General features: G+C 39.4%; 1 protein-coding gene across 1 annotated transcript; it reads left to right on the forward strand.

Annotated features, from left to right (window-relative positions):
• Window positions 1-1605: 1605 nt before the first annotated feature.
• Window positions 1606-22976, forward strand: tnfsf13b (TNF superfamily member 13b). The gene is made up of 7 exons (XM_061879183.1): window positions 1606-1695; window positions 4008-4295; window positions 10506-10605; window positions 15003-15059; window positions 15212-15336; window positions 20373-20523; window positions 20704-22976. The coding sequence occupies exons 2-7, from the start codon at window positions 4071-4073 to the stop codon at window positions 20814-20816; spliced, it is 771 nt and encodes a 256-aa protein (XP_061735167.1). The 5' UTR covers window positions 1606-1695; window positions 4008-4070; the 3' UTR covers window positions 20817-22976.
• Window positions 22977-23816: the final 840 nt, after the last annotated feature.

The raw sequence follows: 23816 nt of genomic DNA on the forward strand, positions 1-23816 counted from the left end.
CAACAAATAACGCACAAAAAACATAAAAATAGCAATGAGCAAATTCATAGCCAGGAATATCTCTTAAGCAACTAAAACAATAATATATATTAAATAATAATACATTAAAATAAAAAAATTAAGGCAAATTGAGCCACAATAACTTAACAGCACCATAGGCTCAGTAGGCATTTATTGATTGATTGATTGATTGATTGAAACTTGTATTAGTAGATTGCACAGTACAGTACATATTCCCTACAATTGACCACTAAATGGTAACACCCCAATAAGTTTTTCAACGTTAATCAATTACTTAATAAATGACCAAGTCGAGGTGATCTAAATCATATATACATACACACACATATCATATATACACAGTATATAATTTATAGTTATTTATTTTACCGTTTTTGTTGACATGTTAAAGGTGTTTTAATGAATATACATGCATGTTTAACATATAGATTCCTATCTTTCATGAAGACAACAATATAAGTTGATGTATTACCTGATTCTGATGACTTGTATTGATTGGTATCAGACAGTATAGTGCTGATAATGTCCACATTTTCAAATGGAGGAGAAAACAAGTTCCTCTTTTCTGTCTAATACCACATAAAAGTCGTTGGTTTTTGGCATCTTATTTATCCAGCTTCCATATTCGTTTTTATACACTTCACAAGAAATACATTGGCGGCAAACTCCGTAGCTTGCTCGCTTGTTTGCGCTGGCTTTCGGAGACTCTTATTTTGTTAGCGCAGGCGCGATGGAGCGGCACTTTTATTGTAAAGACAGGAACTGTGCCATCAGTCTTTAGGCTTTTGACAGGAAGTACGGTTGAAATAAAAAGTGTCTTTTTTCCTTTACACTTTTGATCGATTGATTGAAACTTTTATTAGTAGATTGCACAGTACAGTACATATTCTGCACAATTGACCACTAAATGGTAACACCCCAATAAGGTTTTAAACTTTTTTAGGTCGGATTCGACGTGTGACGGGCACGTGACCGCCTGATTTTGTTTGATTGGTCCAACGTCACCAGTGACTGCATTTGATTGGTGAAACGCAGGCATGCGTAGTTCCTACTTTAAATGCGTGTCTGACAAAATCAAAACAAAACGTGCATTAACAGATCGATAAAAAAAAGTAGCGAGTAACGAGCTGATTGTAGATAAATGGAGCGGAGTAAAAGTAGCGTTTCTTCTCCATAAATATACTCAAGTAAAAGTAAAAGTATGTTGCATAAAAACTACTCTTAGAAGTACAATTTATCCCAAAAGTTACTCAAGTAGATGTAACGGAGTAAATGTAGCGCGTTACTACCCACCTCTGCTTTTCGGACATGATGTATTGCGAAATGATGAATTTAACTGATGTATAATGTTGTATGTATGTCATGTTCGAAATAAACCAAGAAAAGAAAAGAAAAGAAAGAATGTTTTTCCTTGCAACATACGTTTTTTTCACAAGATGTCCGACTTCATTTTCATCGCTACACTTCTCCAAACAGGTGATTTAATTCTCATTACTATTGTTGGATTTATTATGTGTATGTGTTATGTTTATATGTATTTATGGCGGACTTGCTTAGGAGTTTGAAGATGGGCGTGGCTACCACTGTCAGGTGACTACTTGGGAAGCTTTTAAAAATGGTGTCATTGTTCGTTTGGTAAAATACAGCGTGCTTGGTCACCGGCATGCCCCGCTGGTAAGATCATTTTATTATGTCCGCTTTTCTTGGTTAGATCAACTGAACCATTGTTTAAAATCCATGTTTGCTCGCTTCCTTTCTTTTTTGTTTGTAGTGTGTTCGCTAAGTCCGCAGCGCTTGTTGTGCGGCTGGCAGGCTGTTTGACAGCCAGAGCAAACACGCACTGTTTAGGTTTTAAACGACATCGGCAAACTATTTAAGTTAAAGGGTACAACCACAGTAATGTGCGGATTAAAATCTGTTTTATTAGAGTGTTGTCACGGTGTGTGTTGTTCCGGATGAATTTCAGTGATCGTAATTTTATTCAAAGCTTGAGTTCGAAAATACCGGCACTTTACTTCCTGGTTTGGCTGATGGGATTTGTAGTTCTTAATGTAGTTCAGTTTAAATGTGTAATGTGTGGCTCAAACAGAGCGCCTTTGTTTATGTTCTTTTTTAGTATCCTTGTCCATGAATCATGGCGACATTATAAATGATTCTGATCACATTCAAAACATTATATGACATAAATTAATGATGATAATGAAATGTCATGCTAAAATTAATGAATTAGGATAAAATCACAGTGATTGATAATATGTCATACAATGGTTGACAACAATATGGTTCAGTTGATTAATCCATGTCTATTATTTACATTATGATGATTCGAAAACAGATACATTGTTTTGTTGTGTTCATGTATACTTTTAGGTTATTACCTGCTGCTATTGCTGCTGCTGCCATTGCTACTGCAACTGTTGCTGCAATAGTACCAAATAAAACAAGCAAAAAGTGCACAGCGAGTAATTCCTTTTATGCTGAGTGACGACCCCTATTCAGAGGGCCGATACGGAAAAAACTGAACAACTATCTTCTCATAACATACGATTTAATCCTCATGATATCTAAACTTTATTTAAAAGACATTACATTTATTTTCTTGATCAAAACATTGACTTTTACAACTTTAGTCTCATTTTTCAAAATGTTTCTCACATCCATCCATCCATCCATCCATCCATTTTCTACCGCTTATTCCCTTTCGAGGTCGCGGGGGGCGCTGGCGCCTATCTCAGCTACAATTGGGCGGAAGGTAGGGTACACCTTGGACAAGTCGCCACCTCATCGCAGGGCCAACACAGATAGACAGACAACATTCACACTCACATTCACACACTAGGGCCCATTTAGTGTTGCCAATCAACCTGCATGTCTTTGGAGGTGGGAGGAAGCCGGAGTACCCCGAGGGAACCCACGCATTCACGGGGAGAACATGCAAACTCCACACAGAAAGATCCCCAGCCTGGATTTGAACCCAGGACTGCAGGAACTTCGTATTGTGAGGCAGACGCACTAACCCCTCTGCCACCGTAAAGCCCCCTTATATTATAAATAATGCTTTTTGAAATCGTACTATATAATTGATTCCTGTAACATTGCAGTATTTGTTTCCAAAATATACCTAATGATATTTTATTTTACTTTATTCTCCCGACATTACAACTTTAGACTCACATTTTTATTAACATGAATAATGAACAGTTTTAATAACATTACAATGTTTGTTTTTCACAATAGGTACAACTTCATTTTTGTAGTTATGCCTTCATTCTCCTAACATCCATCCATCCATTTTTCTACCGCTTGGATTTGGACTTAATTCTCATTACTCTTTTTTCCCAACATACTACTTAATTCTCATAATATTCAAACTTTCTTCTCATACATATGACTTACGGTAACTCTCATAATACCCCGACTTTACTCTCTTAACATAACAATTATTTTCATTGGAAATATGACTTAATTTTTGTAATCACACCTTTATTCTTTTAAACATTTTCACTTCATTTTCAATATATTCTTCTCATTATACATGTTTTAATCCTCATAATTTTATGACTTTCTTCTCATAACCTGCAAATTACAGTAACTCAACAGCACAACTTTTTTTGGGACAAAAAAACCTTAATCTTTGCAACTTTAAATTTGTTATACCTTTAATTTGAACTATTTACAACTCAATCTCATAAAATTGCTATATTTTTTTTTCTCTGTCAACATTACAAATGTATTTACTTACGCCTTTGAAATAGTACTATTTTCTCTTCAGTGTGGTCCCGATAGGTCATCGTAATTATTATAATTCATGTCCGCCCAGTTAAATAGAGCTGAAAGGAGGCCGAGGTCAGGGTCGCCGTTGAGGCAGGAAGTAGACTGTGGTTAGTGGGGCGGAACAAGGAGGGGAAACATCTCTGTTATTCTCTCCATTAGGCTGACCTGAAACGAATGTGAAACCTAAGAACGTCCGTGGTTCTCCCACTCAGGATTTGGCTCGGATCCCTAAACTCCGATGAAACATGGTGCCAGCGTGAGATGCTGTTAAGACAATGGCGATTGGTTCACACGTGGATCCTGAGGCTGCCCAGAAGTCTGCTGAAACCCGGGGGCCATCTTGGCCGGTCTTGCTGCTCACGCTGACTGCCGTCACCTCCTCCTCCTTGTCAGCTCTGTCCTTGTACCAGCTGGTGGTCCTCAGAGCTGAAGTGGGGGGACTGAAATCCGAGATGTGTCGCAGGAAGGAAGAGAGTCAGGAGGCCAAGTGTAGAGACCAGGTCGGTTGTCTAGAACATTATTTTTCAACCACACTAGTGTGCTGTGAAGTACAGTCTGGTGTGCCGTGGGAGATTATGTATTTTCACCTAACTCGGTTAAAAATATTTTTTGCACACAAGTAATTGTAATCCGTAAATAAAGTGCCGTTGTGGAGTGTCTGTAGTAGAGATGCACGGATAGGCAATTATATCATCCGCAACCGCATCACCAAAGTCATCATCCACCCGCCGTCCACCCGAACCAACATTTTATCAGAACCGCAACCGCCCGCCCGCTACAATACATCAGAGGTCGGCCACCTTTACCACTCACAGAGATATTTAAACCCGTTTCATAGAGTAATGAAGACAATGGGAGCCGCTAACGTTCTCGCGAATATCCAATAGCGTTCATCCTGATGACAAGAATTTGTGCGTGCTGTGAAACCATTGCCTTTGACACCTTCAACAGCATGTACAAACCGATTGTTAGTCCGGCAACATGTTGTGTGCAGCTTCCGCAATCACACGAACAAGATTGAAAGGCATACTGGGTGATACAGAGTACACTTATGGTTGTGATATAAACAATTGTAACACTCTTAGTGATATGAGCCACGCTGTGAAGCCACACCAAACAAGATTGACAAACACATTTCGGGAGAACATCCTCACAGTAACACAACATAAAAGCAACACAACAAATACCCAGAATCTTTTGTATCCGTGACAGTTCCTGAATATACTTTACACCCCCGCCCCCCCCAACCCCGCCCACCTTACCGCTGCTAGCAGGGTGTATAAAATAGTCAGGAAGTGTCATGGATACAAAGGATTCTGGGTATTTGTTGTGTTGCGTTTATTTTGTGTTAATGGGAGGATGTTCTCCCGAAATGTGTTTGTCAATCTTGTTTGGTGTGGCTTCACAGCGTGGCGCATATTACTAAGAGTGTTAAAATTGTTTATATCACAACCATTAGTGTACTCTGTGTCACCCAGTATGCCTTGCAGTCGTGTGCGTGTTGCCGCTGAAGCCACACACAAAATGTTGCTGGACTGACAAGCAGATCGTACATGCTGTCTAAGGCGACAAAGTCAATGGCTTCATAGCACGCCCTAATTCTTATTAACTGGGTGACTGCCGGCAGTCATTCTAGAGAATATTAGCGTTTCCTATTGTCTTCTTCGCTTTGTGACACGGGTCTTAATTGGCTCTTTGAATGGTAAAGGATACCGATCCCAGAACTAGGTATATCAAATATGTCTGGATGGTTCAACCGCCACCCGCCAGAGTCTAATTAAAATCTATTTTTTCGTCATGTCACCCGCCCGACCCGCGGTCTCATCCGCGGACTCCGCGGATGAGACCGCAAACCGCGCATCTCTAGTCTGTACTGTCTAGAGATCAGCAGGGGAACCCTGTAATACTCTTCCATGTCAGTAGGTGGCAGCTGGTAGCAAATTGCTTTGTAGATGTCGGGAACATGGTTTGTCCTGATTCCAATATGCAGACAGCGGAAGGCAGCGTGCGGGTAATAAGGTATCTTATGCTTAAACCAAAAATAAACAAAGGGCAAGTGCCGCCAAGAGAAGTCCTTGAAGTTCAGGGATAGCTATGCAAAACTAGAACTGAACTGGCTGCAAAGTAAACAAACACAGAAAGCTGGACAACAGCAAAGACTTACAGCGCGTGGAGCAGATGGCGCCCACAAAGTACGTCCGTACATGACATGACGATCAACAATGTCCTCACTAAGAAGGAAAGCGTCCACACAACTGAAATAGTTTTGATTGTGAAAAACAAAGCAGGTGTGGAAAATAGCGCTGAAGGAAGACATGAAACTGCTACAAGAAAATACCAACAAAACAGGAAAAAACACCAAAATAGGAGCGCAAGACAAGGAGTAAAACACTACACACAGAAAACAGCAAAAAACTCAAAATAAGTCATGGCGTGATGTGACAGTGATAGTACAATTTGAGACAAGGGTTATATTGATGCATGCTTTGTTATGGTTTTTAATTCATATCCAACAATTGCAAGAATGACTTTTTATTGTCAACATCGGCTACTGAGTTGAATTGTTTTAATGATTTCTGCTTGTGGTGTGCCTCACGATTTTTTTCACTGAAAAATATGTGCCTTGGCTCAAAAAAGGTGGGAAAACACTGCACTAGTGTGCCGTGACATAGCGTCTGATGTGCCGTGGGAGATGATGTCATTTCACCTATTTGAGTTAGAAATGTTTTTTTGCAAACCAGTAATTATAGTTTGCAAATTACGTGTTGTTGTTCAGTGTCGGCAGAGTAACCGTGTAATACTCTTCCATATCAGTAGGTCGTGTGAAACGACCATTATTTGTCGTGATCCAGGTATGCAAACCACAGTGGGAGGCACCATGCAGGTAAAAAGGTATCTAATGCTTAAACCAAAAAATAAACATAAGGTACGTGCCCCTAAAACAGGGGGTGTCCAAAGTGCGGCCCGGGGGCCATTTGCGGTCAGCATCTCGATTTTTATTGGCGCATGACACATTCTATAGAGCAGTGGTCACCAACCTTTTTGAAACCAAGCGCTACTTCTTGGGTACTGATTAATGCGAAGGGCTCCCAGTTTGATACACACTTAGATAAATTGCCAGAAATAGCCAATTTGCTCAATTTACCTTTAATAAATATATATATGTATATATATATATATATATATATATATATATATATGTATATATATATGTATATATATATGTATATATATATGTATATATATATATGTATATATATATATGTATATATATATATATATATATATATATATATGTATATATATGTGTATATATATATATATATATATATATAAATGGGTATTTCTGTCTGTCATTCCGTCGTACATTTGTTTTCCTTTTTACGGAAGGTTTTTTGTTTTTTAGAATTTTGATGACATGTTTTAAATAGGTTAAAATCCAATCTGCACTTTGATAGAATATATAACAAATTGGACCAAACTATATTTCTAACAAAAAAAAAAAAACACTATTTCTTCTGAATTTTCCAGAGCAAAAATTTTAAAAGAAATTCAAAAGATTTTGAAATAAGATTTAAATTTGGTTCTAAAGATTTTCTAGATTTTCCAGGATATTTTTTTTTAATTTTAATCATAATAAGTTTGAAAAAATATTGAATATTGAAAAAACAGACGCTAAAATGGAGAATTAAATTAAAATGTATTTATTATTCTTTACAATATAAAAATAAAAATTTACTTGAACATTGATTTAAATTAACAGGAAAAAAGAGGACGGAATTTAAAAGGTAAAAAGGTATATGTGTTTAAAAATCCTAAAATAATTTTTAAGATTGTATTTTTTCTCTAAAATTGTCTTTCTGAAAGTTATAAGAAGCAAAGTAAAAAAAAAATAATGAATTTATGTAAACAAGTGAAGACCTAGTCTTTAAAATATTTTCTTGGATTTTGAGTTTTGTCTCTCATAGAATTAGCGAATTATATTTATATAGCGCTTTTTCTCTGACTCAAATAGCTTTACATAGTGAAACCCAATATCTAATTTTTACATTTAAACCAGTGTGGGTGGCACTGGAAGCAGGTGGGTAAAGTGTCTTGCCCAAGGACACAGCGGCAGGGACTAGGATGGCGGAAGCGGGGATCGAACCTGCAACCCTTAAGTTGCTGGCACAGCCGCTCTACCAACCGAGCTATACTGCCCCAATTAAAAATGTCAAGCAAAGCGAGACCAGCTTGCTAGTAAATAAATACAATTTAAAAAAAAATAGAGGCATCTCACTGGTAAGTGCTGCTATTTGAGCTATTTTTAGAACAGGCCAGCGGGCTACTCATCTGGTCCTTACAAGCTACCTGGTGCCCGCGGGCACTGCGTTGGTGACCCCTGCTATAGACAAACTAAACAGGTCCCAAATTGAAACAAATATTTATGAAAAATTAAACGGGACCAAATTCCCCAAAAAATAGGACCTGAAAACCAAAATTACTGACAACCTGAGCGTCTTACTGTATGAAGTCTTTGAGGATTTCCGAGTGTCATGTCATGATGAAAAAGCGTACACATTTCTTGTGAGAGGTGATATGTTTTTGAGTGTACTAAAGCTCTCAAAAACGTTTCAGTTGATCATGTAATAGTAATATTAGTAAATACAGGCTTTCTTTCGAGCACAGTTAACATAAATACAAATAAAATCCATCCATCCATTAATTTCTACCGCTTATTCCCTTTGGGGTCGTGAGGGGTGCTGGTGCCTAAATCAGCTACAATCTGGTGGAAGGCAGGGTACACCTTGGACAAGTCGCCACCTCATCGCAGGGCCAACACAGATGGACAGACAACATTCGGACTCACATTCACACACTCTGGTCAATTTTAGTGTTGCCAATCAACCTATCCCCAGGTGCATGTCTTTGGAAGTGGGAGGAAGCCGGAGTACCCGGAGGGAACCCACGCAAAAGCTGGCACAAGTGGCAAAAAAGAGTGAGAAAGTTGAGGACTGCTCATCAAAGACTTATTTGGAACATCCCACAGGTGAACAGGCTAATTGGGAACAGGTGGGTGCCATGATTGGCTATAAAAGCAGCGTCCATGAAATGTCTTTTAATACATCAGTACAACTACAGAGGATATCAGCATGTTTGCAATTCAGCATTTATTTTTGGTATACATTGTTAGAAAAATATTCTTTTTTTTTCTTTTTTTTTTTCAAAAATAGGGAGTTTTGTTTCACAAAAAAACACAAGTAAAATTGTTATTAAAAATAATCAGGAATTATTTAGTTTATTTATAACAGAAAGCTGAGATTTAGAAGGGTTTTTTTTCAAATGTTACCATTCACCTACTTTGTTTTGATTTGAGTATTTTTCATATAAAAAAACGTAAAAAAGTGGCCCTCGTATCCTTCAATTTTTCTGTATGCTTTCTCATCACTGGAAAATGTTCGGACACCTCTTGCCCTGAGAAAACGCATTGAAACTTAGGGATGGCTATGCAGAACAAAACTAAAACTGACCTGGCTACAAAGTAAACAAAAACAGAATGTTGGACGACAGCAAAGACTTACTGTGGAGCAAAGACAGCGTTCACAATGTACATCTGAACATGACACGACAATCAACAATGTCCGCACAAAGACGGATGGAAACAACATAGATAGTCTTGAATAGCGCTCAATGAAGACATGTAACTGCTACAGGAATATGCCAGCAAAATAGAAGCGCAAGACAAGAACTAAAACACTACACACAGGAAAACAGCAAAAAACTCCAAATAAGTCACGGCGTGATGTTACAGGTGGTGACAGTACACCTACATTGAGACAAGAGCTATTTTGATGCAAGGTCTTTCTACTGCCAACTGAGTTAAAAATTTTTTAATGATTTCTGCTAGTGGTGTGTCTCCAGATGTTTTCAACGCAAAAAATTGTGCCTTGACTCAAAAAAGACTGAAAAACACTGGTCTAGAACACATACAGTGGGGCAAAAAAGTATTTAGTCAGCCACCGATTGTGCAAGTTCTCCCACTTAAAATGATGACAGAGGTCTGTAATTTTCATCATAGGTACACTTCAACTGTGAGAGACAGAATGTGAAAAAAAAAATCCAGTTATTCACATTGTAGGAATTTTAAAAAAGTTATTTGTAAATTATGGTGGAAAATAAGTATTTGGTCAACCATTCAAAGCTCTCACTGATGGAAGGAGGTTTTGGCTCAAAATCTCACGATACATGGCCCCATTCATTCTTTCCTTAACACTTATCAGTTGTCCTGTCCCCTAAGCAGAAAAACAGCCCCAAAGCATGATGTTTCCACCCCATGCTTCACAGTAGGTGTGGTGTTCTTGACATGCAACTCAGTATTCTTCTTCCTCCAAACACGACGAGTTGAATGAATGGGGCCATTTATCGTGAGCTTTTTGAGCCAAAACCTCCTTCCATCAGTGAGAGCTTTGAATGGTTGACCAAATACTTATTTCCCACCATAATTTACAAATAAATTCTTTAAAATTCCTACAATGTGAATTCCTGGATTTCTTTTCACATTCTGTCTCTCACAGTTGAAGTGTACCTATGATGAAAATTACAGACCTCTGTCATCATTTTAAGTGGGAGAACTTGCACAATCGGTGGCTGACTAAATACTTTTTTGCCCCAATGTATCTGCAATGATACATTCACTTCTTTAACATGGTGCTTTCATTTTCTCTTCTTAGACTGAGGATATCAGTCATGGGAGAGGCAGCCAGACGGACCCGCAACACGCTTTCACCCTCTTGAGGAGGAGGAGGATGGTCTCTGAGACAGACAAGCCAGGTAGTTCGAAACATCCACGTTTACAAACAAAACACAAGGAGGAAGACGAGGAAAATAAGAACAGGCATCTCAATAAAGAAGCCTTGACCCTTTGCTTTGTCCTGCTAACTTGCAATGTTTATTTGCCTTCTACGCAAAACATATTGTTTATTGTTTATTGAATGAATCCCCATTAGATTAGATTAGATTAGTTTATTTCAAAGGGGACAATGCAATTTCATAAAATATATGACTACACATGGTTAAAAAAGCCAGAATTAGCCGGATGGTTAGTAGTCCCCTGGCCATAATGTAGAAAAAAAGGCAGTAAAATTACAATTTAACAAGACCAAAAGTACACAATACATATAGGCATGCATACTTTTTTTTGTCTTCTTTTTTTTTAAACTTAAATTCGGTACAGCTCTAGTCATTGTTTATATAGGTTGCACATTAGAGTAACAGGAAAAAAAAGAGTTATTCGCTTTCATAAAAACGTTATCATGATATTATGATATGATAAATGGTTCCAAAAAATATTTGACAAAGTTGTTATTAAATACTTTTTGGTCCCATTTGCTTTTAACAAAATAAATCAAGTATTGTGAGTGTATATTACCTTTCTGCATTTGTATCTGAAGCAGCAATAGCTATCCTCCATGAAAACATACTTTGTATGACCACGTTCAGTTTGTCTTAAAGTCCAGTTTAGAGAAGTATTTCATCTTGGATACAGCATATAATCCTGCATATTGGCAGACACATTCATTTAATTTAGTTTCATTCCGAAAAATAAAAAAATATTTTTGCATCTGACAAAAAACACCCACAAACGCTGGCTTACTCTAATAAAAATGCCATGTTATAAATACAGTTTAAAAAAAAGATAAAAGGCTGGCTTCTTCTGGAGAGACCTGTGTCTGCTAGCCCCACTTCTCCCAGTGTGGCGAGTCGGAGTACTGCTAAGGCATTGAACTGCAAGTTGACAATATATCAGCCCCTACCTTGAGGCAGAGGTACATGCTGCCTCATGGCCTGCCTTTTCCCCTGGCAACAAGCATGCGCTCCCTCGCACGCACAAGCCCAATACACACTGTGTGTAGCCGTGGAGGCACCGCCTGTGTCTGCCTCACTTCTCGTATGCTGCGTTGTTTTGATCAGGAAACACGGAATTTCCGCGATCTTGACCATGAAAATTATTCAAATATACAGGAACCACACCAAAATCACAGAGAAAGCATAGACCAAAAGAGAAATATTAAAACCTATTTTATTTTATTACTTTGTTTTGGAACATATCATGGTTAAGCCACCTGGTGACAGGGGAGGCACTTCCCGACTTGACAAAAAACGCCCACAAACGCTGGCTTACTCTAATAAAAATGCCATGTTTGTTCTAAATACAGTTAAAAAAAGAAAAAAAGCTGGCTTCTGCTGGAGAATCCTGTGTCTGCTGGCTTGAGCGCCCCCACTTCTCCCAGTGTGGCGAGTCTGAGTACTGCTGAGGTATTGAACTGCAAGTTGACAACATATCACCCCCTACCTTGAGGCAGAGGTACATGCTGCATCATGGCCTGCCTTTTCCCCTGGCAACAAGCATGCGCCCCCTCGCACGCACAAGCCCAATACACACTGTGTGTACCTGTGGAGGCACCGCCTGTGTTTGCCTCACTTCTCGTATGCTGCGTTGTTTTGATCAGGAAACACGGAATTTCCGCGATCTTGACCATGAAAATTATTCAAGTATACAGGAACCACACCAAAATCACAGAGAAAGCATAGACCAAAAGAGAAATATTAAAACCTATTTTATTTTATTACTTTGTTTTGGAACATATCATGGTTAAGCCACCTGGTGACAGGGGAGGCACTTCCCGACTTGACAAAAAACGCCCACAAACGCTGGCTTACTCTAATAAAAATGCCATGTTTGTTCTAAATACAGTTAAAAAAAGAAAACAGGCTGGCTTCTGCTGGAGAATCCTGTGTCTGCTGGCTTGAGCGCCCCCACTTCTCCCAGTGTGGCGAGTCTGAGTACTGCTGAGGTATTGAACTGCAAGTTGACAACATATAACCCCCTACCTTGAGGCAGAGGTACATGCTGCCTCATGGCCTGCCTTTTACCCTGGCAACAAGCATGCGCTCCCTCGCACGCACAAGCCCTATACACACTGTGTGCACCCGTGGAGGCACCGCCTGTGTCTGCCTCACTTCTCGTATGCTGCGTTGTTTTGATCAGGAAACACGGAATTTCCGCGATCTTGACCATGTAAATTATTCAAATATACAGGAACCACACCAAAATCACAGAGAAAGCATAGACCAAAAGAGAAATATTAAAACCTATTTTATTTTATTACTTTGTTTTGGAACATATCATGGTTAAGCCACCTGGTGACAGGGGAGGCACTTCCCGACTTGACAAAAAACGCCCACAAACGCTGGCTTACTCTAATAAAAATGCCATGTTTGTTTTAAATACAGTTAAAAAAAGAAAAAAGGCTGGCTTCTGCTGGAGAATCCTGTGTCTGCTGGCTTGAGCGCCCCCACTTCTCCCAGTGTGGCGAGTCTGAGTACTGCTGAGGTATTGAACTGCAAGTTGACAACATATCACCCCCTACCTTGAGGCAGAGGTACATACTGCCTCATGGCCTGCCTTTTACCCTGGCAACAAACATGCGCCCCCTCGCACGCACAAGCCCAATACACACTGTGTGTAGCCGTGGAGGCACCGCCTGTGTCTGCCTCACTTCTCGTATGCTGCGTTGTTTTGATCAGGAGACAAGGAAATTCCGCGATCTTGACCATGAAAATTATCAAAATATACAGGAACCACAGCAAAATCACATAGAAAGCATAAACCAAAAGAGAAATATTAAAACTTATTTTATTTTATTACTTTGTTTTGGAACATCTCATGGTTAAGCCACCTGGTGGCAGGTGAGGCATACCTCACTTGCCTGCCCTGACAGCACGTCACTGATATACAATGTGATAAAAAATAAAATACAACAAAACATTTATATTGGCATCAAAACAGTCTCATATTTAAGTGCTGGCAGCTGTAGTTGTTGATAAGCCACATTTTCCTTTTTTTTTTTTTTTTTTTTTTTAAGACCTTGTACAAACCCCGTTTTCATATGAGTTGGGAAATTGTGTTAGATGTAAATATAAACGGAATACTAGGATTTACAAATCATTTTCAGCAAATTGTCGTACAGTTTTAGAACAACATTTCTCAACGAGCTTTTGCAAGGAATTTACGGTCCGTAAAATCATCAAAAGGTTCAGAGAATCTGGAGAAAACACTGCACGTAAGCGATGATATTACGGAATTTTGATCCCTCAGGCGGTACTGCATCAAAAACCGACATCAGTGTGTAAAGGATATCACCACATGGGCTTAGGAACACTTCATAAAACCACTGTTGGTTGCTACATCTGTAAGTGCAAGTTAAAACTCTGCTATGCAAAGCAAAACCCATTTATCAACAACACCAAGGAACGCCGCTGGCTTAGCTGGGCTCGAGATCATTTAAGATGGACTGATGCAAAGTGGATAAGTGTTCTGTTGTCTGACGAGTCCACATTTCAAATTATATTTGGAAACTGTGGATGTGGTGTTCTACGGAACAAAGAGGAAAATAACCATCCGGATTGTTATAGGCACAAAGTTCAAAAGCCAGCATCTGTGATGGTATGGGGGTGTATTAATGCCCAAGGCATGGGTAACTTACACATCTGTAAAGGCACTATTAATGCTGAAAGGTCCATACAGGTTTTGGAGCAACATATGTTGTCATCCAAGCAACGTTATCATGGACGCCCCTGCTTATTTCAGCAAGAAAATGCCAAGCCACGTGTTACAACAGCGTGGTTTCGTACTAAAAGAGTGCGAGTTCTTTCCTGGCCTGCCAGCAGTCCAGACCTGTCTCCCATCGAAAATGTGCGGTGCATTATGAAGCGTAAAATAAGACAGCGAAGACCCAGGACTGTTGAACGACTAAAGCCCTACATAAAACAAGAATGGGAAAGAATTCCACTTTCAAAGCTTCAACAATTAGTTTCCTCAGTTCCCAAACGTTTGAGTGTTGTTAAAAGAAAAGGTGATGTAACACAGTGGTGAACATGCCCTTTCCCAACTACTTTGGCACGTGTTGCAGCCATGAAATTCTAAGTTAATTATTATTTGCAAAAAAAAAAAAAAAAAGTTTATGAGTTTGAACATCAAATATCTTGTCTTTGTAGTGCATTCATTTGAATATGGGTTGAAAAGGATTTGCAAATCATTGTATTCCGTTTATATTTACATCTAACACAATTTCCCAACTCATATGGAAACGGGGTTTGTAAGTTGTGATCAGTTTAACCTCCTCAGGTACTGACTTCCGCACATTTGCACTCCTTTTTGTTGACAGCTTCTCAGTCGTGTCTGCAGTTGTTGGCGAATAATAGCAGGAGAACCTTCAGGAAAGGTACTGTGAGATTACACACTGCATTTTATTTTTTTTATTTTTTTTGCATTGTAAGTTTTCGTCCCCTAAGGCGAAAATTGCATGTAAAATGTCCCAACATATTCAACAATTATCCCTATAAGCAGTTCCAATGTAAAATTAAATTGCATCAGACTTTGCCCTGGAGCCATACACAGGCATCCCCTGGCAGACTGGCCTGAGGAGGGGCTCTGCACTGGAGGCAGTAGGAGACTGCATGGAGGTCCGAGAGGAAGGCTTCTTCTTTGTCTATAGTCAGGTTGGTCTTCTTTTTTTTTTTACCATATTTCACCACAGGGAGGCGCTGCCGACCTGCAGATTTTTATTTGATGTGTTTGCTGAAGACTGCAGCAGCACTTCTGCATTCACCTGTCTATTAAAATAATGTTTGTAAAATTAATATTTATTGCTGGTTCATTGTTTATGTATGTTTACCCAAACTGTATTTTCATTAAGTACAAATGCACATTCCAATGACATCTTTGAGTAAAAGTGTGTATAAATGTCTTATGTTCAGAGGTATTATCCATAAACATACTTTGGATTTGTAATTTTTCCATGCAGGGATTTTAGTAGGAAAAACACACAATGGATATTGACAAGTCACATTTTTTTAACGTTACTTTTTAAAGATTATTTTGTATTAATTGTATGTAATTACAAATTACATTGGGCAAAAAAGTATTTAGTCAGCCACCGATTGTGCAAGTTCTCCCACTTAAAATGATGACAGAGGTCTGTAATTTTCATCATAGGTACACTTCAACTGTGAGAGACAGAATGTGAAAAAATAATCCATGAATTCACATTGTACGAATTTTAAATAATTTATTTGTAAATTATGGTGGAAAATAAGTATTCGGTGATCCATTCAAAGCTCTCACTGATGGAAGGAGGTTTTGGTTCAAAATCTCACGATACATGGCCCCATTCATTCTTTCCTTAACACGGATCAATCGTCCTGTCCCCTTAGCAGAAAAACAACCCCAAAGCATGATGTTTCCACCCCCATGATTCACAGTAGGTGTGGTGTTCTTGGGATGCAACTCAGTATTCTTCTTCCTCCAAAAACGACGAGTTGAGTTTATACCAAAAAGTTCTATTTTGGTTTCATCTGACCACATGACATTCTCCCAATCCTCTGCTGTATCATCCATGTATCCATTTTGGTATAAACTCAACTCGTCGTGTTTGGAGGAAGAAGAATACTGAGTTGCATGCCAAGGAAACCACACCTACTGTGAAGCATGGGGGTTGAAACATCATGCTTTGGGGCTGTTTTTCTGCTAAGGGGACAGGACGATTGATCCGTGTTAAGGAAAGAATGAATGGGGCCATGTATCGTGAGATTTTGAGCCAAAACCTCCTTCCATCAGTGAGAGCTTTGAATGGTTGACCGAATACTTATTTTCCACCATAATTTACAAATAAATTCTTTAAAATTCCTACAATGTGAATTCCCGGATTTTTTTTTTCACATTCTGTCTCTCACAGTTGAAGTGTAACTATGATGAAAATTACAGACCTCTGTCATCATTTTAAGTAGGAGAACTTGCACAATCGGTGGCTGACTAAATACTTTTTTGCCCCACTGTATATACTGTATGTATTCTACTTAAACATTTCACCAGCTTTTTTTATTATGTGTCCTACTTTTATTTAATTGTAGCTATATAACAATAAAATAATAATAATTTAACAACACTGTTTGTGTATTTTCTCTTATTGAATTTGTTTTAAATGAAGTCAAGGGTTCTTAACCTTTTGGGGGCAAACTTTACTGCTACAGATGGGCCTGGGACCCAATCAAATATGAACACTGAATTAGCAATCTTACTTTTGATTTAATAATATTCAATAACTATATCTAACCTACTTGCAGTTTAACAGGATAAACCTTGTCGAATGATATTGAACCATATGTTAATCACAATATTATTGTTAAGATTATTAATTGTTGCGTTTAAGAAACTTCTGTATGACTTTAGCTCAAAACTTTTTCTGTTTGATATTGTCATTAATCATCAGTGGTGGAAAAAGATATCCTTTTGGGGGTCCCTCTAGGGCAGGGGTAGGGAACCTATGGCTCTAGAGCCAGATGTGGCTCTTTTGATGACTGCACCTGGCTCTCAGATTAATCTTAGCTGACATTGCGTAACACACTATGTGGCTCCGAAATGACAACACTGGCTCGGTTTCTTAAAGACGGGCTCTTTACTTGAGTTTTAGCCATGAAAACTCGTGGCCGCCTGTCACTTCGGAGGTTTTTGGGCAGCAAACACTCCAGTGTTGTGCAACTACATGAGCGTACACAAAATCCAAACCAATGCACTCCACAAATATACAGAACATTTCAACACAATATGACAAATACCTTCTTCAGCTAGTCAAATGTTCCCGCTGCTGCTGATGGCCCAAAGTCCTTTGCATGTCTGCAACTCCAAATACCACACCAAATCTCGCGAGAATAGCGGTGTGACAAAGAAAATAAATTGCCCCTTTTATAGTAACCCAAATGTGTCTTATTTACAAAAAATATAACATGAATTCAGAACCATAATAATTTACAACAAAAAATGTTAATCCTTAAAACAAAAAATATTAAGTGTAAGTTTTCAACAACACTTACACAGTAAGTAATGAATAATTCCGCTGGTAATCACAGTGTCAAAAATAACGTTCAAAATATAAAACATTCCCATGCATTTTAATCCATCCATCCGGTTTCTAGCGTACCTGTTCAAGAAGTCGCAATAATGCTAAGAAGTATTTCATTTGTTGTTGGTTAGCTTCAAAATAATGTTATTCAAAACAATTAGAGACTTATTTTACTCTAAAAATGTTGGTCTTACTTAAAAATGCCAGCATTTAGTTGTTTTCAGTCTTAGAAAAATATTATTTGGCTGTCACGGAAATACTTTTTAAAATATTTGGCTTGAATGGCTCTGTCAGCCAAAAAGGTTCCCGACCCCTGCTCTAAGGGGGACTCCCGGCCCAACAATGGGCTCTGGCCTTATGGTTAAGAAACACTGAAATAAAATATGTTTTTAAATTTCCTATTCTTAAACTTCTTTCAAAACCGGTTTAAATTTTTTTAAATAATGTGATATTATTTTTAATTAAATCCATTTACTATTTTTATAATTGAAAACAAAACTATAGTTAAAAATAGTTTTTTATTAATTGTATTTTGATGAAAGATGTTAAAGATGTAACAGTACTTACACTGGTGGTGTAATAGTCCACACTGAAGTTATTCTTTCATGCAGACGGCACGTGTTGTATACCCGTCTAGGGCCCCAACACCCACCATTGGGGAAAGAAACTGAGCCAAATCAAACATGCCAGCGATTCGCTGTGGCGACCCCTAACAGGAAATGCTGTTAAACAAAACCAAAAAAAGTACTTTTGCTCACAATGCAAAGGGGAACTGCACTTTTTGGGGGGATTTTGCCTATCGTTCAAAACCCTAATGAGAGACAACGCATATGGTTTGGTTTTTTTTTGCATTGTAACTTGTAATAATCAGCTCGTTCTAGGTAGCTTGCAATGCAGCGAATGGGATCAATCCATTCTGTCTCTAAATCACTCTAAAAATGCATCTAAAACCCGCCAACAATACTTTATTTACGTTCCGTAACCTGTATAATAACCAAGCCGTGCGACATTGTTATTGTGAGAACAAACACTAAGTTAGGCTCTTGTTTGCTGGCATAGTAACACATCACCTTGGGACGACATTCTACAGCAGGGGTCTCAAACACGCGGCCCGCGAGACGTCATTTTGCAGTCCGCACCTAAATATGATTTATATGATTGGCGCTTTACAGCACCATATCAGTATACCCTCGATTTCCCGGGAGACTCCCAACCTTCGGTGCCCCTCAAGGTGTAATCATCCTCCCGAATTTCACCCATCCATTCATCCGGTTTCTACTGCTTATTCCCTTTGGGGTTGCGGGGGGCGCTGGTGCCTATCTCAGCTACAATTGGGCGGAAGGCGGGTTACACCCTGGACAAGTTGCCACCTCATCGCAGGGCCAACACAGATAGACAGACAACATTCACACTCACATTCACACACTAGGGCCAATTTGGTGTTGCCAATCAACCTATCCCCAGTTGCATGTCTTTGGAAGTGGGAGGAAGCCGGAGTACCCGGAGGGAACCCACGCATTCACGGGGAGGACATGCAAACTCCACACAGAAAGATCCCGAGCCCGGGATTGAACCCCAGACTACTCAGGACCTTCGTATTGTGAGGCAGATTCATTAACCCCTCTCCCACCGTGAAGCCCTAGTCAATCATCAATATTAAGGGAGCACCGTGGAGGCACTGCCTTTAGCGTCCTCTACAACCTGAGCAAACAGCATGTTGTATTTGGCTTTTGCAGACGCAAAAGGTGACCGCAAGACATAGTTGATCAATAACCACACAGGTCACACTGAGGGTGACCGTATAAACCACTTTAACACTGTTACAAATATGCGCCACACTGTGAACCCACACCAAAAAAGAATGACGAACACATTTTGAGAGAACATCCACACCATAACACAACATAAACACAACAGAACAAATACCCAGAATCCCATGCAGCACTAACTATCTCGGGCTACACTATACACCTCCTGCCCCCACAACCCCGACCACTATTGTAGCCTGGAAGAGTTAGGGCTGCATTGGATTCTGGGTATTTGTTCTGTTGTGTTTATGTTGTGTTACGGTGCGGACGTTCTCCCAAAATGTGTTTGTCAATCTTGTTTGGTGTGGGTTCACCGTATGGCGCACATTTGGAACAGTGGTAAAGTTGTTAATACGGCCACTCTCAGTGTGACCTGTATGGCTGTTGATCAAGTATGTCTTGCAGTCACTTCCGTGGATGTGCAGAAGCCACAGACAAAATGTAACTGCGCCGAATGTGGAAAAGTGGACGAGATGACAGCTTGAACAGGAGTAGTGCCATCACGGAACGATCTTTATAATGTTGTCCGGGAGAATGATTTCCCCGGGACATTGTCGGGGGGCGGGCACTGATATTCGGGTGGGTGTTTCCCGGAAAGATCGCGAAAGTTGGCAAGTATGTTTCTCGGGCGGGAAAGCCATTCAAAGAAGGCGAATTCATTCAAAGTGCAGGTTAGATTTTTATAAGAAATCTTTTCTTGCGGCCCAGCCTCACCCAGTTTTTGCATCCAGTGGCCCCCAGGTAAGTTGATTTTGAGACCCCTGTTCTACAGTGTGTGTGTGTGTGCATATACTATCGTGTTTCAATGCGGCCGTTAATCTGCCATCAGGTGTACTACATAGACAGCACCTTTGCCATGGGCCACGTGGTGGTCCGGAGGAAGAGAACGGTGGTGGGTGACGAGGCTCAGTATGTGATCCTGTTCCGCTGCATCCAGAGCATGAACCCTGTGTACCCTTACAACACCTGCTACACAGGAGGTGTGCTATTATTGTTATTATTATTGTTACTGTCGTCCCGCTATGTACGTCAATTTTCCAGCAGCTGTTGCAGGTCAGTCGGTACAACTTGTCAGCGTACACAAAAAAAATAAATAAATTAAAAAAAAAATTCATGTTAAAGGTGTGAAGCGGCGTGATGCTTCTGCTTCTTCCCCTTAGGTGTTGTGAAGCTGGAAGTGGGCGACCAGTTAGAGCTGCTGATCCCCAGGCCCACAGCCAACGTGTCCCTGGACGGAGACGCCACCTTCCTGGGCGCTGTCAAGCTGGTTTAGAGGCTGTCACCTCACATGTGAAGCACGCCTTCATCCTGGAAGAGACATTTGTGCACAGCATGAAAGAGAGACTGTCTGAGCAGGTTACATTTATCCATCCATCCAGTAAAATATGCATTTGCATGCAGCTGCGTTATTATTTACCATGTAGCAAAAGCCGTCTTTTACACAATAGATTTGCAGAATCTGTCGCTTTTTCTTCGCAGTCCTATTTAAGATGTGTAGCGAAGCCTCTCCCCCCCCCCACCTTTTTTTTTTCTCTCTCCCCATAGCAGGTCATGACAGAAAATAATTGGTACTGTTGGAGCCACTATGGATTGAACTTTCACAGTATCATGTTAGACCCGCTCGACATCCATTGCTTTCGGTCCCCTAGAGGGGGGGGGGCTCGCCCACATCTGAGGTCCTCTCCAAGGTTTCTCATAGTCAGCATTGTCACTGGCGTCCCACTGGATGTGAATTCTCCCTCCCCACTGGGTGTGAGTTTTCCTTGCCCTTTTGTGGGTTCTTCCGAGGATGTTGTAGTCGTAATGATTTGTGCAGTCCTTTGAGACATTTGTGATTTGGGGCTATATAAATAAACATTGATTGATTGATTGATACTCTTTTTCATGTCAGCATTTAAGTAAGTGTTTTTAAAGTGAAGTTATTAAACACGGCTTTTTGGTCATTTGAATTTAAAACGGTTAAGACAGACCATCGGGAGTTACGGCTCGGTTATAATTATTACTAGAGATGTCCGATAAATGCTTAAAAATGTGATATTATCGGTATCTGTTTGAAAAAGTAAAATGTATGACTTTTTAAAACGCCGCTGTACGGAGTGGTACACGGATGTAGGGAGAAGTACAGAGCGACAATAAAACTTAAAAAGGCACTGCTTTTGCGTCCCGGCCCAATCACATATAATCTGCGCCTTTTCACACACACAAGTGAATGCAGTGCATACTTGGTCAAAAGCCATACAGGTCACACTGAGGGTGGCCGTATAAACCACTTTAACACTGTTATAAATATGCGCCACACTGTGAACCCACACCAAACAAGGATGAAAAACAAATTTCGGGAGAACATCTGCACCGTAACACAATATAAACACACCAGAACAAATACCCAGAATCCCTTGCAGCACTAACTCTTCCGGGACGCTACAATATACACCCCGGCTACCCCACCCTACTCCCCAACCCCGTCCACCGCAACCTCCTCATGCTCTCTCAGGGAGAGCATGTCCCAAATTCCAAGCTGCTGTTTTGAGGCGTGTTAAAACAAATATGCACTTTGTGACTTCAATAATAAATATGGCAATGCCATGTTAGCATTTTTTTTCCATAACTTAAGTTTATTTATTTTGGAAAACCTTGTTACATTGTTTTTAATGCATCCAGCGGGGCATCACAATGAGATTAGGCATAATAATGTACATATTGGTATCGGTTGATATCGGAATCGGTAATTAAGAGTTGGGCAATATCGGAATAACAGATATCGGCAAAAATGCCATTATCGGACATCTCTAATTATTACCGTTTTTATTGTTACATCCCTCGATATTACAAAAAACTATTATACAGTAATTCACTTTGAAAAATGGGTAATTGCTATTAAATAAAATTATAAAGTTTTTTTTTTTAGTCTAGTCTTGTAATATTAGCGTGAATTGTGATTACAGTATTTTACTGCAATAAATGCTGTCAAATCCTTGTAAACTTACAATGTGGGCATTGCAAAATCTGCTTAAACTGGTTAGAAAATCATCCGAAAATCACTACTCTGTCTATTTTGGGGGGAATCTTAAAAGCAAACCACCTTTGTAGGTCCATAACGAGGGTCAGCAACCCACGGCTCTAGAGCCGCCACATGCGGTTCTTTAGCGCCACCTTAGGGGCTCCCTGGACCTCTTTCAGAATTGTGTGAAAATAAAAAAAGATGAAGAAGAAAAATTGTTTTTGTTTAAATATGGTTTCTGTAGGAGGACAAACGTGACACACACCTTCCTAATTGTTCGAAATGCTACTGTTTATATTAAACGTGCTTCACTGATAATATTTGGCGAGCACCGTTTTGTCCTACTAATTTCAGCTCTCCTTGAACTCATCGCAGATTGTTTACATGTACAAATATCTCTGATGCTGCCTCATAAAGACATGTTTTATGCCACTTTGTCTCATTTTGTCCACCAAAGGTTTTATGCTGTGCTTGAATGCACAAAGGTGAGCGTTGTTGATTTTATTGATTTGCTGGAGTGCTGAGAGGCATATTTGGTCAATCCATGACTGCAAGCTGATCGATGCTAACACGCTATTTAGGTGAGCTGTATGTACATATCGCATTATCATGCCTCGTTAGTAGGTATATTTGAGCCCATTTAATTCCCTTTACTTATGTCCTCTCTGTATTAAATTTATATTCGCATTTATCATGACATTTTACCTGTATGTAATATTGGCTGTATTTCCCCTACTTGTTTGTGTTGTCCCAGACCACAATAAATTATACCCAGCTTGCAAAGATTGTTTTAAATTCATTAGAAGAAGACAGCCTGCCGTTTCTTTAAACTTGGACACACACATCTAAACCTTTGGCCATTCTGAGACAGTCATTTCCAGAACTTATCTCATCCTGTGAGAAGCCCTCCATTTTACTAATGATTTCCAATGTTGCAAAATGTGGAATGAGAATTAAAATACAACATTTCTGTCAACGAAGATTTGTGTCACCCTTTGATAGTAGGCTAACATAGCTAATTTAGACACTTACATCATGTGTTGTCTTCATTATAACACTTATATAACATTTTTAAAGACATTTTGATAGTAGGAAATTATAAGTAATATCGACACTTACATCTTGTGTTGTCTTCATAACACTTATATAAGACTTTTAAAGTAATTTTGATAGTAGGCTATTATAGGTAATATATAACACTTACATCATGTGTTGTCTTCATTATAACACTTATATAAAACTTTTAAAATAATTTTGATAGTAGGCTATTAT

The sequence above is a fragment of the Nerophis ophidion genome, linkage group LG19 (genome assembly GCF_033978795.1).
Source record: "Nerophis ophidion isolate RoL-2023_Sa linkage group LG19, RoL_Noph_v1.0, whole genome shotgun sequence".
Lineage (NCBI taxonomy): Eukaryota > Metazoa > Chordata > Actinopteri > Syngnathiformes > Syngnathidae > Nerophis > Nerophis ophidion.

What these genes read in the sequence shown, in the direction of transcription:
- tnfsf13b (XM_061879183.1), top strand. Translation starts at nt 4,071, where the DNA reads ATGGCGATTGGTTCACACGTGGATCCTGAGGCTGCCCAGAAGTCTGCT. An exon ending in CAGGAGAACCTTCAGGAAAG is followed by an intron (nt 15,060 to 15,211) that starts GTACTGTGAGAT and finishes AAATTGCATCAG; the next exon opens with ACTTTGCCCTGGAGCCATAC. An exon ending in CAACACCTGCTACACAGGAG is followed by an intron (nt 20,524 to 20,703) that starts GTGTGCTATTAT and finishes TCTTCCCCTTAG; the next exon opens with GTGTTGTGAAGCTGGAAGTG.